At 35.7% G+C, this 16,223-nt stretch overlaps 1 protein-coding gene across 6 annotated transcripts in view; it reads left to right on the top strand.

Moving 5' to 3' along the window:
* Positions 1-16,223, top strand: part of PFKP (phosphofructokinase, platelet) — a 42,160-nt gene that overhangs the window by 23,825 nt on the left and 2,112 nt on the right. For 2 of the 6 annotated variants that reach the window (XM_079301750.1, XM_079301749.1), the window contains exons 12-20: positions 163-232; positions 2,528-2,674; positions 3,544-3,614; positions 4,067-4,154; positions 5,042-5,194; positions 10,275-10,427; positions 13,971-14,135; positions 15,076-15,137; positions 15,636-15,747. In XM_079301750.1, coding sequence (XP_079157876.1) covers positions 163-232; positions 2,528-2,674; positions 3,544-3,614; positions 4,067-4,154; positions 5,042-5,194; positions 10,275-10,427; positions 13,971-14,135; positions 15,076-15,137; positions 15,636-15,747 — 1,021 coding nt within the window. The remainder of the gene's footprint in view (positions 1-162; positions 233-2,527; positions 2,675-3,543; positions 3,615-4,066; positions 4,155-5,041; positions 5,195-10,274; positions 10,428-13,970; positions 14,136-15,075; positions 15,138-15,635; positions 15,748-16,223) is intronic. The other 4 variants (XM_079301753.1, XM_079301751.1, XM_079301754.1 and 1 more) reach the window with 2 other exon arrangements.

Below are 16,223 nucleotides of genomic sequence, written 5' to 3' on the forward strand. Positions count from 1 at the left end.
CTCTCATTTCCAGTATTTGCCATGTTTTGCGTTTGCAATAGCAATAGTGTTAATATTTCATGCCAGTTTTTTAAACTTTCTGAAAAATTCAAATGTTCCTTTAAAATAACTATGAGTTTAAAATTTTACTATTTTATTTGCTTATCTTACTCATTTGTTTAGGAGCTTTGAAAACAACCTTAACACATACAAATTACTGTCGCACAAAAGGCCAGATGCTGAGCTTCCAAAGGTAAGGGGGTTTGCTAAATGTGCAGTGCATGGCTGCTTTTGGGCTCTATTAATAACTGCCTTCAAACTTCTGTTATAGCATAGTTTATAAATTAAATATTATAAAGATGCTTGAAGCACACTAGTTTAGTCTAGTCTACACTAGTTTATAATTAACATTTTTTAAAGTGAAATGCCATTGTAACTAGAAAACTGCTGGAGACAGTTTCTTTCTGTCTTGGATGTACATCTGGTCCCAATTGTTATAATGTCTGGTCCTGATAGTTACTGTTTTGCCCTCTGTTTCTTACCACAGAGAGAAGGAAGGGTGATGTTTAAGATCAGGATAAAGACTCTGAAAATCTTGAGATTAAGGAAGGTTCTTTGCTGAAAGAATTCTAAGCCTTCCTTTTGAAGGGTAAAACCACTCAAGAGCAAGGGCAAATCCAGGAATTCATGGGAAGCAATACTGAGGACAGATGCATCACCTTTTTCTGAAATAATAAGTCACTGTGCATAATAGACATTTAGTTTCTTTGTAGTTTCTAAGATTTGTATAAGAGGAAATTGAATTTATTTAGGAAGCAGACGTGAAATTTTGTGAAAACAAAAAAAAACACGAAACAACTCTTAGACAGGATGTTTTTTGTTTTTGTTAGAAGTTTACTGACTAGTTTTGTGTTTGATCATAGTTGGTGACTAAGTAGTCTCACTTGTTAATTCCTCTTTTAATTGTGGTTTGTGACCATTTGTTACCTTATTTCCATGGTGATGTTGCTGTTACACTTTCTAGAAATCTTTTTCCCAGATAAAAAAATTTGAGTAATGATTACTGGTGATAACTTCTTAATATTATTAGTGAGCAAAATTGCATTGATAATACAGTAAGGACCTAAGAGTGACCTTCAAGATATCAAGGAATTCAGGATTTTTTATGTGGATATTTAACATTTTCTTTGACAGATCAGCTCTTTGGGTGGTGTTTTTGATTTTTTTTTTAATACAGCAACCAAATCCAGGACTGTTAGCACTGGGCTTTTGTATTTCTTTTAAAATATTTTTGTCATACCTTCTGTGATAAATGGCATTAGAAGGAAATGTAGGCCACGTGCAATTACTAACTGCTGGGATTTGACCATACTGACAAAATCTGTGTGCCTTCAGTAAAAGAGGTTGAATAGGAATTAAAAAGTAGATGAAATGTGCATGTCACAGGAATTGAGGAAAGAGCTAAGCTGATCAGATCAGGTCAGCCAGCTGAATGCTCTGCTTCAGCAGTACTTCTGCACGTATCGTATTTTGCTGTTCGTGATTACATTGCATTTTTCTACAATCATTTTATTGTACTGGAGCCAAAAAAAATCCCAAAAAATCCGCCTATATATACTCCGGTTTGTGTCTCTTTTATTGTGGTTTTTTGGGGTGTTGTTGTTGGTTTGGGATTTATTGTTGGCTTTTGTTTGCTTGTTTTGTTGCTTAATCAGATGAGTTTCTATGATTGTTATTTAGCAACAGTTCTATTTTTGGGGGGTTTTTTGTTCTCATCTTCCAGAATAAAGCTAAATAACTTGTACCTCTTCTGCAGGACCAAATTATTACAATTGTCATTCAGAAATGTTTTAAAAACTTCCATAATCCAAAAATGTGTGGTGTTGGGAAAGATGCTGAGTGTTCCTATTTGCTAACATATTGTCAACTGCTTGAAAAACTTGGCCAGTAGCTTAATTCTAAAATTTGTTTGTTCCACTCAGCATTGTACTGATCATAGACACATAAATGCTGTGATCAGAATCAGGTCCTAGAATCAGTTCCTTTTTTTTTCCTTTTGCTATTGTTGATGTGTTTGCAAAAAAAAAAAAAAAATTCCTTCTTTAGTGACATGAAGCTGGCTGAATAACAGTGGCCAGGCTGGGTGGAGCTCTGAGCAGCCTGCTCTAGTCAAAGGTATCCTTGGCCATGTTAGGGATGTTTGGAATGAGATGATCTTTATGGTCCTTCCAGCCCAAAGCATTCTGTGATTATGTTCTGGGCTAGAATATAAAAACCTGAATAATTTAACTTGTAAACCCAATGGAATTATGAGTAAATACATTTTAAGAGCAAGCATTCTTTTGTTTTTCCTTTTGAATTGTCCTTTTGATATTCTGCAAGTGGGGAAATGTGTCTGCACCTGCCAGTTAGCTTCAAATTTTCAACATATTCAAGAGCTTTTAAATTTCCTTACCTGCATTCCAGTATTTAGCAGCTGCATATGATGTACAAATTAACCATGGTGTAGAAATTGAAGTCCTTACTAAATACTATTTTTATCTTGCAGACTAATTTTAACGTGGCAGTTTTAAATGTTGGTGCTCCTGCAGCTGGGATGAACGCTGCAGTGAGGGCTGCAGTGAGAGTTGGCATGACTGAAGGTCACAAAATCTTTGCTGTCATCGATGGCTTTGAAGGGTTTGCTAGAGGGAAGGTCAGTGTCATGTGTGCATTACCAAGTGCTGTGCACCCCATCCCACACCAACACCTCTGTTCATGTGCTTGGAACCTGTGTTGTGTCATAACTGCTGAGGGAACTGCTTCTCTGCTTTTATTTCAGAAATTTAGATATAAAACCTAGATTGCAACTATATTTCTCAACAATTCAGGTCTGTAGAGTAATTTCTGCTGAGTGTTACTAATCACACGCTGTAGAGGTACAAAATCAATTCAGATGAATCCTATCTTTGAATTTTGGTCAATGTTTAGCATGTTGTAGTTTTTTCACAGAGAAGCAGAATTATCTCTGATTCTGAAGTATGAGTTGTTGCACATGTATTCCTGTGCTGTAAGAAATTTTTGTAATAGTGCTTATTGAGGCAGGAAGCTTTTTTTCCTTATGTAGGTTAGATTCTTCTATTCCCCTGTTTTTAAATGTTATTCATTGGTTGGTGTACTGGAGACAAACTGAATGCAAGACTAATGATTTCTACTCCTGTCTGGAGCCACAGATCCCCAGACTTGCATCAAAGACCTAGATTTAGATTTTTATGCTTCACATTCAGTAGAAATGGATGTGAAAATAGGATTGAGATATGAAACAGGGTTCATCTTGGTCTGGAAGAAGAAAGAACAGAAAAGAATTGTAGTAATTAATGAGAAATGGAGTTAAACTCTTGATGCTGTTTTCTTTCTGGGCCTCATTTAGTTTTAGTGATGTGAGTGCTCAACAACTTGTTCCAACAGCTTTTCATGAAATAGTACCTGGTGTTTGATGCAACTCGAGAGAAGTAATTGGATAATCTTAACAAAATCTTAACAAAAACTTAAAAAAAAAATCTTCTTTTTTACTTTTATTCAAAGATTAAGGAAATTTCCTGGGGAGATGTTGGAGGCTGGACTGGTCAAGGAGGATCAATTCTTGGTACAAAACGGTAACATCAATATTTTTATCAATTGATAAGATGAACTGTAGTGCTTTTTATAACCACTGTATGATTCCATGCTCTTTTCTTTCCACAGAGTGTTTTTAAGTCCTCAATTTCTCTACATTGGGGGTTTTTGAGTTTGTTATTGGTTCAAATCCTGGTGTTCCAGCTTGGCTATCTTTATAGTACTGAACCAGCTCTGAAGAGTGGAAGTTGGGACCTTAACTTAAAATGTTCCTGGGGTCCTTATATTTCCAAAAGATTGCCAGCCTGCAGTTTCTTTGCACTTGACATGATTCCTTATTGTTTGTGTGGAAGAGCTACTTGTATGGATAAATATGTAAACCAAAAACCATTGTGTTGCCTGCTCACTTTGTGGTTTCAGCTTAGTAATGAGATCTTAGTGCTTCAGAGTCTGTAAATTGTTTTTATTTTTCTTTTGGTTTAATGATTTTTAGTACTCTTCCTGCAAAGTATTTGGAGAAGATTGCTGACCAGATGCGCACTAACAACATTAACGCCCTTATGGTTATTGGTGGATTTGAGGTACACTGAAATATCTAATTTTGTCTAAGTAGAGTAGAATTCCTAACAAAATTAATAGTCTGAATTGATTTTTTTACCCAATCTTCATGTAAGGTGCATTTGGCTCTATCTGTATGTGATACATGACAGTGTTTAGAATCAGAAGTGTTGTCAAACAGTGGTTCTCTGGAAAGCTGACATTCAGAACAGTGACTGATCTGCTAACCAGATGTGCTAAATGGATAAATGAGATAAGATAGGTTTTTATATTAAAATAAATTAGTAATTTTTATAGTGCAAGTTTCAGTCCATACTGTTTTTGACCCTTAGTAGAAACTGCACTATGGTTCCTTATTTAAGCCACTCTTCTCACATATTGCATGTCAAAATCTCAAAATCTGTAATGGATCTAGAGGAGTTTTTTTTTCCCCCTGAATTTCAAGTTTGCTTTGTTTTAAAAAAGCAAATTTTGAAATTTTGATTCAGGGAAGTATTTTGCCTACTCTTAGCAGAGAAGAATGTGCTCATTTCTTCTTGATAAAGAATGCATCTTCCTTTTTAGTACAAACTGTTACCCGTGACCCTAATTCAGGAATTAAGATTTTTAAATCAGGAATAACTACCTGAAGATTGGGGAACTAGTTTGTTTTGTTGAAAAACAACTTTTTATGTCTAAATTATTAATTTTCAAGAGAATATCTGTTCTATTTATTGTTTTCAAATGTATGCCTGTTTCTAATGCTTTCTTTTTTGTCTGTGTTAGATTTTAGTGGTTCCTTAGTGCTCTGACTTGCTGAAGTGTGCTGTGGTAGAAATGGCTCCCCCTGTGGCCCTTCTCATTTTATCACTCCCAACTCTGCCCTTACTTTATTCATCCTAATTTTTCACCTGATGCCTGTGCCCAACAGGCTTACCTTGGACTTCTGGAATTGTCAGCTGCCCGGGAGAAATATGACGAATTCTGTGTTCCAATGGTTATGGTTCCTGCAACTGTATCCAATAATGTACCGGGTTCAGATTTCAGCATTGGTGCAGATACTGCTCTGAACACTATAACTGATGTAAGTCTGCTCTGGTGTGTGCACATACTAACAAAGCAGTTGTTTAAACTTACTCAATTGGCTACAACTGGATATTTTTGTAGACCAGAACTTTGGAAATTGAAATTACTTGATATAGCCACAGTCATGACTCTATTTTAGAACAGAGAAAGTCTAGGATCCCAAAATACTTCCATTTAATTTCTGCTTAAACTACAACGACCTCCAAATTTTTTAAGTGCAAGATAAGGTGACATCTGTTGTTGCATAAGAAAGAAACCTAAAGCTGAGACTTGGATGATTGTTTGCACTGTAGGGGGGAAAAACATCCCTGTTGATAATATGTTGAATTGTAGTACATCCAGCTGCAACAAATACTGTAGGAAAATTGTTCTATTGAGGAGAGTCTTAGTTATGTAATATCTTTACTCCTGTAAGAGAATATGTAAAATCCATATTTCTCTAATAATAGGCATTAAATGTATTCTGCTAGTAGCAGATTTAATAAAATGAGTTAAGACATGATAAGAAGTATTTTTTAAAAAATCAAACACAGTAATTCAACATAAAGTAAAAAGTGAATGTTCAATCTCTTATGAGAAAGAAACTTCTCTGCTTTGAGTGTGATAGAGCACTGGAGAAGGCTGCCCAGGGAGGTTTTGTAGTCTCCAGTGAAGATAATCCAAACCCACCTGGATTGTTCCTGTGTCACTTCTCAGGTGATGCTGCCTTGGCAGGGGGTTGGACTACATGATCTCCAGAGGTCCTTCCAACCCCAGCCTTTCTTCACTTTCTCTAAAGTTAAACAGCAAGCATAGTCAGTTGGACAAAAAGTTTCAAGATGCTTTTCAAAATTAAATGACAATTCTCTTCCTACTTTAATGTATTTGAAAATTTTAATCATGATACCTTTTTCATCAGATGCCACCAAAACTTTGAATGCACTACTATAATTTTCTTTCTTTTTTCCTTTTTTTTTTTTTTTTTTTACCATTCCAATATAAATAATTTTAACTTCATCAAAAGAAACCCTTCAGTTAGAAAATGTCAGTTTCCTGAAGCAATGCCTTGACTAAGACTGGAAGCTAACTAACTGAATGAATTATTTATAGACAACTTAGGTTATAAATGTTGATGTTGTTTCCAGTTCTGGTAAATGAAAATATCCCTCCAAAAAAACTGATTACAAACTAAGGTGAGTAAAATGATTGTGCATCTGCTTTCCTTCTTCTCTTGTCTTCATAAACTTTGTTAACCAAACTGACTTCTTTTTATAGGTTATTTTGTGCAAAGGGGAAATATATCATAGTCAGTCTGTGTTGCTTTCATTTGCTTTCTGTTCGGGTTTCTAGGTATCATTTGCCTTCATTAGGTAAAATGTTTATATTTCCATATTTTCAATGTGGTATTTGACAACTTTTCAAAAGCTGCTTTTGGGTATTTTTTTTTTTTTTTTTTACTTTTTGGTTTTTTTACAAGTGGCTTTCGTCTGGTTGTTTTGTATTTAATTTTGCCTAGATTTTCTCTGGATTGATATGGCTTTGCAAGCAAGATTTATGTTCAGTTGAGTGGAAAATTAAATTTGAGTTGACTTTTTCTTTGGAAAGAGCAGACTTTTGCATTTGGAAAATATTTTTGATTGGTGTCTTTTCAGTTGCTGCTCTGATTGTTTGAACATGATTCACCAAAACCCCCAGTGAAAAATACATCCTCTCATTCTTGTGCCATGCCCAGATGAGGTGCAGTAGCAACTGTGCCCCCTGTTAAATGTGACCAAATAAACTCAATGCATTCACAAAATTGACTGTGTTAAACATTAGTGGAAGGTGAATATCCATTTTATCTAGTTTATATATAGTTTTTGTTCCTGTTACCACAGTTAAGTCAATAAATGCATCATAGTTTTCAGTGCTCTCAGAGCAGTAGAACCTCTTCTGAACACCAAGTGTCATCACAGTTAGTTTTTCTGTGGTACTGTTGTTACTTGCATGATCTTGCCTGCCTCTAGTAAGGTAAGTACAGTTGTGCTGTAATGAGGGATTGTTGCTGTTTGGCATCATTAGACACTCATCAGTTGTTTAAACTTGTCAAGCTGTGTAAATAGTACCCTGAAACACTTGCTGATAAAATATGTTAAAATTCTGCATCTAAAAAGAAAAACTATTATAACCAGACTTAACAGATACATAACTTCTGAAATAGAGATTGATAAAGAGTGTGCTCCTCACAAAGGCATAAACAGTGGATACATTTCTCAATAACTAATTTAGATTTTGTAATAATTTTTTCCACTTCTGTTATAAAATCTTTGCTTCAAATTTTAGCTATCTTTTGAAGAGTGTTTTAAATTTATGATAAACTGTATTTTTCACTTCATTTTTCAGAATATTAGATTAACTGCTAATAACAACATAAATATAGAATACCTGGGGAAAGCTGGATGTTTCTACCTGAGGAGGATATGCTTAAGGCTAATATATGTAGGCATACAAAGTAAACCTTTTAGGATTTCAGGATAAGAACATAAACTTTGAATTTTCTATTAAATGAAGCATCACTAAAATAACTATCATAATATAAATATCTGTATTCTCAAGTATGTTGCTAATTCAGTGAAATTAATGGGATGTTATTTTGGATATCAGACCTCAAGAATGTGATAACCATGAAATTAATGGAAAAGTTATCAGCTAGATTAGAATAATGGAACCTGGAAAAAAGAGAGGCTAGAACTTTCTGTTGTGTTTCTTTGACAATCTGACTTTGCTTTCACCAAAGGAAAAGGGGGTACAGACTGATGATTTGGTTTTGTGGGAAAAAAAAAAATTGGGCATCCCCTGAGGAGCAAAAAAAGCTACAGTCAGATGCCTTAAGGCAATCTCCACACATTTTCCATGGAAAACATGCCTGTACCCTCCTAGGAGCATATGTGGCTCCACATTACTCTGAACTAGGAAGCTGAAAATTGGCCTTGGCCACTAGCTAACCTGTTAATTTTTCATCTCCTTTAGTCCTAGTAACAGCTGATGTGGAGTAAGGGCAGTAACTCCATCCCCTTCAGTGGCCATTTGTATTTAGATCAACTTAAAGTCAACAAACAGTAGTCTTTGCTTGACTGCATGAATTTTTATAAAGCATCCTTGGTTATGCTGATTATGGCAATAACCTTTTTAGTAACACAAATCCAATAAAAGGATAGGAAATAATTAAACCATTTTATTAACACAGTGCAGTATCCCTCTATGACCTTACTGTAGTAATTAAAAAAATACTACCATAGCAGTTATTAAAACATGGATCACTTATTTACCCTTTATGTTTAAGTGACCATATTTTAAACACATTTTCGTATTTTGCCACAGTAATGCAAAGATGTTGCATATAATCATCTAATGCTCATGCTTGGTGAAGGTACAGTCATTGATATGTTGGCTGAAATCACTTGCATCAAATAAAATGGTAATATTTAATGCAAGTAAAACATATCTTAACTGCATCTTAACATACCATAAATGCAAACTAACCAGTTATGTTAGTTATTGCTCTACATCTCCCTTTGACTTGGTTTTCCAGAAGTCTTAATATAAAACCTTTTAGAGAAACCCAGGTTCTGCAGATCTCCAGGAAGCTGTGTGGTTTTACCAAACCACTGTTACTTTGTATGTCTTTATTCTTTTAGTAGAAATAAAAGTTCAAAGCAGCCTGACTGAGGGCCAGGCAATTGCTGAAATTTCCTAAGTGAAGTCTCAGCCACTCAAAAGGCAAATCCCACAATAATCACTCCTATTTGTTGCTCCTGGCTGTATTGCTGCTCAGTTCCTGGGGTTTGAAAGTGCCATTTTTAGGTTGTGTTTCAACCTCAAGCTGAAAGTGTAGCACTGAGCCATTGTATATACAAAACATGTGAGAAGAGATCAATTTTTAGAAAGTCATTTTGCATTTATGCACCTACAGCCATAAATATCCTGTCTTCTCACTAAACGGGATCTGCTCTGTCTAGGACAAAAAGCCCAGAAGGAGAACTCTCACAGGTAGGGAGTTTTCCCATAATTTTCATCTAAATTGTTCCTTAATCAGTCCCTGTGCAGATATGCCTGGAGATAACCTCAATAGATGTCTAATTTTGATCTGCAGTAGTTTGCTTCTCTGAACCAATTTGAGACATCAAGAAAATGAGACTTCTGTGAACATCAGTTTCTGGGAGAAAGAGATGAAAAAGTACTGTACTATGTAATTAGGCTTTCTGGTGGAGAGCCATTACATAGGCAGTTTGAAAAATTGCCACACTTCATGAGAGAGGCTGGTTAGTTTAGATTAAAAATAATTGGAATAATGTAATGTATGTTTACTTAAAACAGCTTAAGATGCAAAATCTTAGCATTTATTTTGACATCCACTAGGAACACCTAATCCTTTCAACATGATTATATATTTTGTAGAGTTTGGAGTCTTTCCAAGAACCTAAAACTGCTTTTCAAAGAATCCTTGAACTATACTTGCAGACTTTATTAACTCATTAATGTGCACATGTTCGTGGATTTTTTAGGCCTCCATCCAGTCTATGTGCACAGAGGCAGATGTGTGATGTTGATAGAAACTTTGAAGGCATGGGTGAACCTTTTTCTTTCTTTTCTCTTGGTGGAAGTAGATATGTCTTGACTTTCTAGGATAACATAGTTTTTAAAAAGTATCTTTCTTTAAGCATTTTCTTCAAGTTGCAAGGGTTTTACTAGTTAACTTTCTGAGCTCCTTAGCATGTATCGAACTGTTATTTAAGTCCTTTCTTGTGGAATGGTTTCCTGTCCAGCTTTTTGCCATCCTTTCCTGCATAGCTGCTTCAGACCTCTCTGCTGTGCACACTTCACCTGTAATCTGTATTAACTTGTACTAATCCTCTGCATTTCTTCAAAGAGCATTGTGCCAATGCAACCCCAGTGCACTGTTGTGGTTTGTACAGGATATTTCCACCCCCAAAATAATCTCACCAATTGTGTGTCCTTGGGCCGATGGACAGCCACATTTACCATCACATGCCAGGAGTCATTAGCAGAGCAGTGCAAAGACAAGGAATGTTTCACTCACACTTGTACCACTGCTTCAGGCCTTTGAAAGTTGTCTGCAGCTCCAGGAGGCGCGTACCAGCTTTGAGGAGTTTAGAGTTCCTATTTGTGTGGTGCCTGCTACTATTAGCAACAATGTGCCAGGGACAGACTATAGCCTTGGTACTGACACTGCCTTGAATGCTATTGTGGAGGTAAGACTGCATATCTTTTGAAAATTAAGATGATAAAATGCATAAGAGGATACCTAAAGACCTTGAAATGTCTGGTTTTTTGAAATAAATCAGTTACTGCAGTTTATAATGGTTAATAGTTCAGTTTTCCAAGATGAATTAAAGATTAACCTTAGAAAAAATATTTTGTTATATGCTTAATTTTTGGGTACTCTCTTTTGTTCTTCAAGACTGCTGCATTAGTGCTTAGGGTATTTGCTTTTACTGAGAATCAAATATTTTGCTTTTTTCAATTTCATTTTTATCTTGCGTATTACTTGAGTAAAGAAGAAAGCACATGCTTTATAAATAAATGCCCCATTTGTTGGATGACCTATTGACTGAGCTCAGTGCAGTAGAGCATTTTAAATACACGATTAACACTAAACACATGAATAATCCCATAGACTCCATTAGGCTTAGCATACATAAAGTGCATATAAATGCATGGATAGTATAAGCAGGTCAGTCTGTCACTGATGTTCAGCTCAACAGTGCAGGGTCAGAACAACCAGTGCTCTAGTTTTGGTCTACCATAGTTTTTCCCTTGGATACAACTGTTTTATGAGCTCTTTCAATCTTGTTTACTTTGCTTAAGACACAACAAAAGGAACTGAGCTGACATCTAATGCAAACAAATGAGTAAATCTTACCAACTCTGAGTTTTATCAAACCCATCATTAGCAAGCCATATAACTGATCATGAAGTAATTTGCTAAAGAAGTCAAGTCAAGACTACAGATCCTGGGGCTTGGGAAAAGCAAGTTTGTTTTCCTGCTTTATACAGTGTTCTTACATAGTGAGTGAAAAAGCTCCAGTAGATAACTGGAAGAGCTGTGTCAGAAAACAGAGTGGCCTGGCCTTTGGGAGCTGCAGTGCAGCATCCCTGGTGTGAGATGTCCTAAGGTGTCATGTGGGCTCATCATGTAGCAACTTTCATAGGCAAGACATGGGAATTTCACCACTCCTTTAGCTTTCCCCCCCCTTGGTCTGACATTTACAGAAGTAGCTAAGTCTGCTAATTGTGACTGATGCACCTTCAGAAGTGTTAACTTTGAAAATACAATGAGGCAACAAATGATTGCATATAGTGCTGCTTCCTCTTACTTAGTTGTTTTTGTACAGTTTAATTACAGTTTGTATAGATTTCAGTAATGCTTTCAGTAAAAAAAAAAAATAGGGTTGTATCATTTGAATTTTACTGTCATTAAGATGTTTAGTTAATGCTAATAGTAGAACACTTGATTTGGTGTTTTGAGCATTAGGATTCCTCATTAAGCTGGGTCAGTTCATATGAAAGCTCAGAACTACCAATGGAATTCCAAAAAGAGTCCTCATGCCTTGTTTATGATGTCTGAAACCTGGACCAGGCTTTTGAGGTTTGGCTTTTCCAGCCTGTAGTGTATGAGTTAATATTTCATTGAAATCCATCTGTGCCAATTTAATATTTGGGTATTTCTGTCACAATCATTCTGAGAAAGCAAGAATAGTAGAAAGTTTTTACTCCATTTCTTGCACAGTCAAGAATAGAAACCCTTTTAAGTGCATGTCAAGTGATTAGTCTCATAAGCAATAACTGATTTACCTCCCTATTTAGTACCTGGAGCTTCTCAAAAGGCAGAAAGTTTCATTCTCCTATCAATTTTTTTAGAAATCTTGGTGTTAACAAATATTTCAAGTCTCAAAAAGTGGTGGAAATCTTCACATGTGTATTTATGGTCAAAAGATTGTTTTACAACATAAGTTAAACACATAGTACCTATCCAGTTTCAGGCAGCTTTTTAGAAAATCAGTTAAATTGCTCCAGTGCTACAGTATTCTGCAAATCTTTTCATGAAACAGTGTTTGGAAGGAGAAAATAAATTGCTTGGGAACACTGTAAAACCCAAGAGATATTAAATGTTATTTTTAAAAACTGATGGAAAGTCAACATAGACTTTTGTGATGTAGCTTGTTATGGAGATATTTTTCTGCTTGGGATATCAGAATGTCCATATTCTGAATAAATTCATGTGAATTCATGAATGCTGCACTTTTGTGTAAACACCTAATATGCATATATGCAAATACATAAATAAAATATGTATAAATTAAATCATATGTATCTTTTGCTAGCTTGACCTAAATACATGCATACACTGGTCTTAGTCTTTAAATGGATTAAACTGTATTTAATGTTAGAAGTTCCAGAGTTTGTATATTATATTTTCTCATGTATCAGTTAATGTTTTGTTCTGTGATGTGTTAGGTATGGTTTTAAGGACCATATTGTTCACAATATGAATTTCCACCTGAAGTAGTATTTCCAGTAAGCTGAATGAAGCTATAAGTTTTTAAAAACTGTGAAACAGAAATATCCCAAATATTACAGCTCCTACAGTTACTCATTCAAAAAAATCAGTAAGGCATGGGGATTTTTTAATGTTACTATAATTCAGGTTGTAAGATTGCAAACTTTCCAGGTACTTTCATTTCCATTTTTGTTAAATAGAACTGTTGTTGGGGCATTACATCAGTTTCACAAAATTTTTCCTGTCAAAAAGTGTGGTATATCCTATTTATTTGTTTGTTTCTAAGACAAAGAAGAAAATAGGACCTCTTAATTTCTCTTTCTAAAAGGAAGCTACATTAATCAACAACTTTAAAATAACTTCAAGTGGTAGAAAAATTCATTCCAAGAGGTGAGCTTGTCAAATAGATTCTTTAGTACTATTAAAACCTAAAGATGGATAGTAAACTAGTTCCTAGTTTCTGCATTTTCCGGAGTTACAATGTTTTCCTAAGATTCCTAGGTCTTGCCACACTGGAGATTGCCTCTGACTTTGTTCCTTTCCACATCTCTTAAGCAGCTCTGATAAATATTGATGTTAATTGTTTTCAAGATCTCCTCCTAGAGAAGATTCGTTATGCTGGTCAGAGTAAGGTGCAAGTGGTGATTTCAGTCTTCTTACAACAAGTATTGCACCTGCTACTAAAAAAACAGAATCATTTTAGAACATGCACCAGCAGAGCTTGGAAGAAATGTATTTATGTGGAAATCTTTACTGGAAAGTAGTTGGGCAATACATGCTCAGGAGTTAAGTTCAGTATGGATGGGAATGCAGTTTAATATCAATGCTAAGAAGAAATAAGCTTAAGTAATGAATAGAGCTAAAGAAGAGAAGTTTATTCATACCACAATTCCTTAAAAAGCTTCATTTTATCTGCTTGTATCTGTGTTGGAAAACAGATACACAGCTAGTTAATGCCACTACAAACCAAAATGAACTTTTGTTTCAGTATTTGCAAGAAACAAATTGATGTTAAGATTTGCTAGTAAAAAAAAAACCCCTTTTATTTCTAGTGTTCAGTATATGATTAGATAATTATTCTAGTTACATGGGTTACGCCGTTTGAAATTCTTCAAATATTTATATTTTACAAATGCTTTAGCTTGAACCAGTAGGTGACACAAAGTTGCATGGCACGCAGAAGGGTGCCAGAGCGTGTTTTAGTGCATACTGAGGCTGTGGTGTCTCTGAGCAGACGTGTGACCGCATCAAGCAGTCGGCCAGCGGCACCAAGCGCCGCGTGTTCATCATCGAGACCATGGGCGGCTACTGCGGATACCTGGCCAACATGGGGGCCCTGGCAGCAGGGGCTGATGCTGCCTACATCTTCGAGGAGCAGTTTGACATCAGAGAGCTCCAGGTATTCACCTTTCACTCATTCTTCAGTAGGTCTGAAGCTGTTGTATGAAGTAGATAGCTCATGAAAGGAAAAAACAGTTGCGGTTGGACCTAAAATTTATGCTTGTCATGGCAGTCCCTGTGCCATAACATATAAAGGAGTGTAGACACAATCACTGTTGTGTGTTCAGTAAAATGAGAAAATCAATTGTATTGGCCATTAAACACTATCAGATTGTTTCATTTTAGTCTTCTGATTGAAATTCAAATGAAATTGTCACACCTGGGTAGTTTTAAAATCAAGCCAAAAACAAGAGAACAGTATTTTTTCATTAGGCTAGAGTTATGTTTACAGGCTGTTCAGGACAGGAACTGACTGGTATGTCAGGTTTATTAGATACTGACTCTGTTACCACAGCTATTCAGAGCATGTCTGGAAGTGTTACTAAAATGAAGCCCTCAGGCTTTAAGGATTACAGATTATGGCATAGTGAACTTGTCTGCTGTGAGGACTTGACATTTCTGAGATGGTTAGTGCTAGCTGCAGTCATGGACAGACACAAAGCTAAAAGGATAGAAATTACCTGAGAAGCACAGAGATGTGAAATGAATCTGAACTTATCCCCAAGCAGTTGTTGGCAGGACTGGAAGTAAGGGCAGGCTGTAAACATCAGTGCAGTTTATGCTTTTTTTATGTGTATCAAGTTGGATGCTGTACCAGTATAGCATATAAAAAACACTTATGAACTAATAAAATCTGTTACTAGAGAAAGATGTTAGTTTTAACCCAAGATGAAAGCCATACACAGTATGTTATCCTGAATCTCCAAAAATCTTGCTAATTTGAACACATAATGCTTTATGTGGACTGTTTGACAGAAATTCTCAGGAAATGTGGGCTCATTAAAGTTGTTTCAGATACAGAGTTCTGTATGGATCTTTAAAAATATTTTTGTTTCTAGGCTAATGTGGAACACTTGACTGAAAAAATGAAAACCAGTATCCAGCGTGGTCTAGTGCTGCGGTAGGTAAAAGTAGTTGTAATAGATGGCATCAGTGATACTGAGCATTCCCAGCCAGGTAGGCTGCTTGGAATGACACTCCAGCTCTATATTCCTTGATTATTCCTTTAACTTGAGACTTCTAGAAAAGCTGCTGCTCCAAAATGCAATTCCAGCACCTGTCTGGAAGTTCAAGTCACTTCTATGTAAATATATTTGCTCTGTAATCTAATACTTCATCCTACTTTCAGTCTGTTTTCTAATCAGGTTTGTCTTTTATTCTGGATTCTTTCTTACTAAAGATAGTGTGTCACATGCACTATGGCCTTTACTATAAAAACCCTAGAAATCATGAGCCTGTTACATGGAAGTGAGTGTATGTGATCAGATGAAAATGTCCAAGCCAGGATTACTGCAATCAAGAAAAGGGAGAAAACTTTCAGTACTGTCATTCAGTAGCTGTAAAAGCATCCAGTGCTTTAGAGTAAATGTGCTTAACTATCTGATCTTAATTGTTACAGAAATGAGAACTGCAATGAGAACTACACCACTGATTTCATTTACCAGCTGTATTCTGAAGAGGGAAAAGGAGTGTTTGACTGTAGAAAAAATGTATTGGGCCATATGCAGCAGGTAAATACAACCCTAAAGTTAAAGACAGGAATAATTTTGTATGCACAAAGTATATACACTACACTATTCAAGTGTTTGAAACAAGTCTGACTCTAGATTAAGGAAAAAAAGAGTGGATATTTGTTTGCAGGCAACTCAGAAGGTTTTTTTAGCATCAGGTTTTATTGCAAACCCTTTTTAAAAATCTAGGGAAAAAAGCATTAGATCTTTAGAGATTTCATTTTTATTCTCCTGTCTATATTAATAAATAATTCCACTTTTTGCCTTACAATGGATTGTAATACCTTCTTCATAATACAATTATCTGCCCATCTGTAATGTATCTGCCTCTTGAGCCCTCTTGAAGAGCAGGGATTTCATTAAGAAAATCTGTGCAGATGGGTGTTTTTGGGGAAGAGACAGAAGTGATCTACTCCTTTGGCCTGTGTTATCTGCATTGCTTTATCTCACTGTGCAGCTGGTTGGTGGACAGAGGG

This window comes from Erithacus rubecula (genome assembly GCF_903797595.1).
Source record: "Erithacus rubecula genome assembly, chromosome: 3".
Lineage (NCBI taxonomy): Eukaryota > Metazoa > Chordata > Aves > Passeriformes > Muscicapidae > Erithacus > Erithacus rubecula.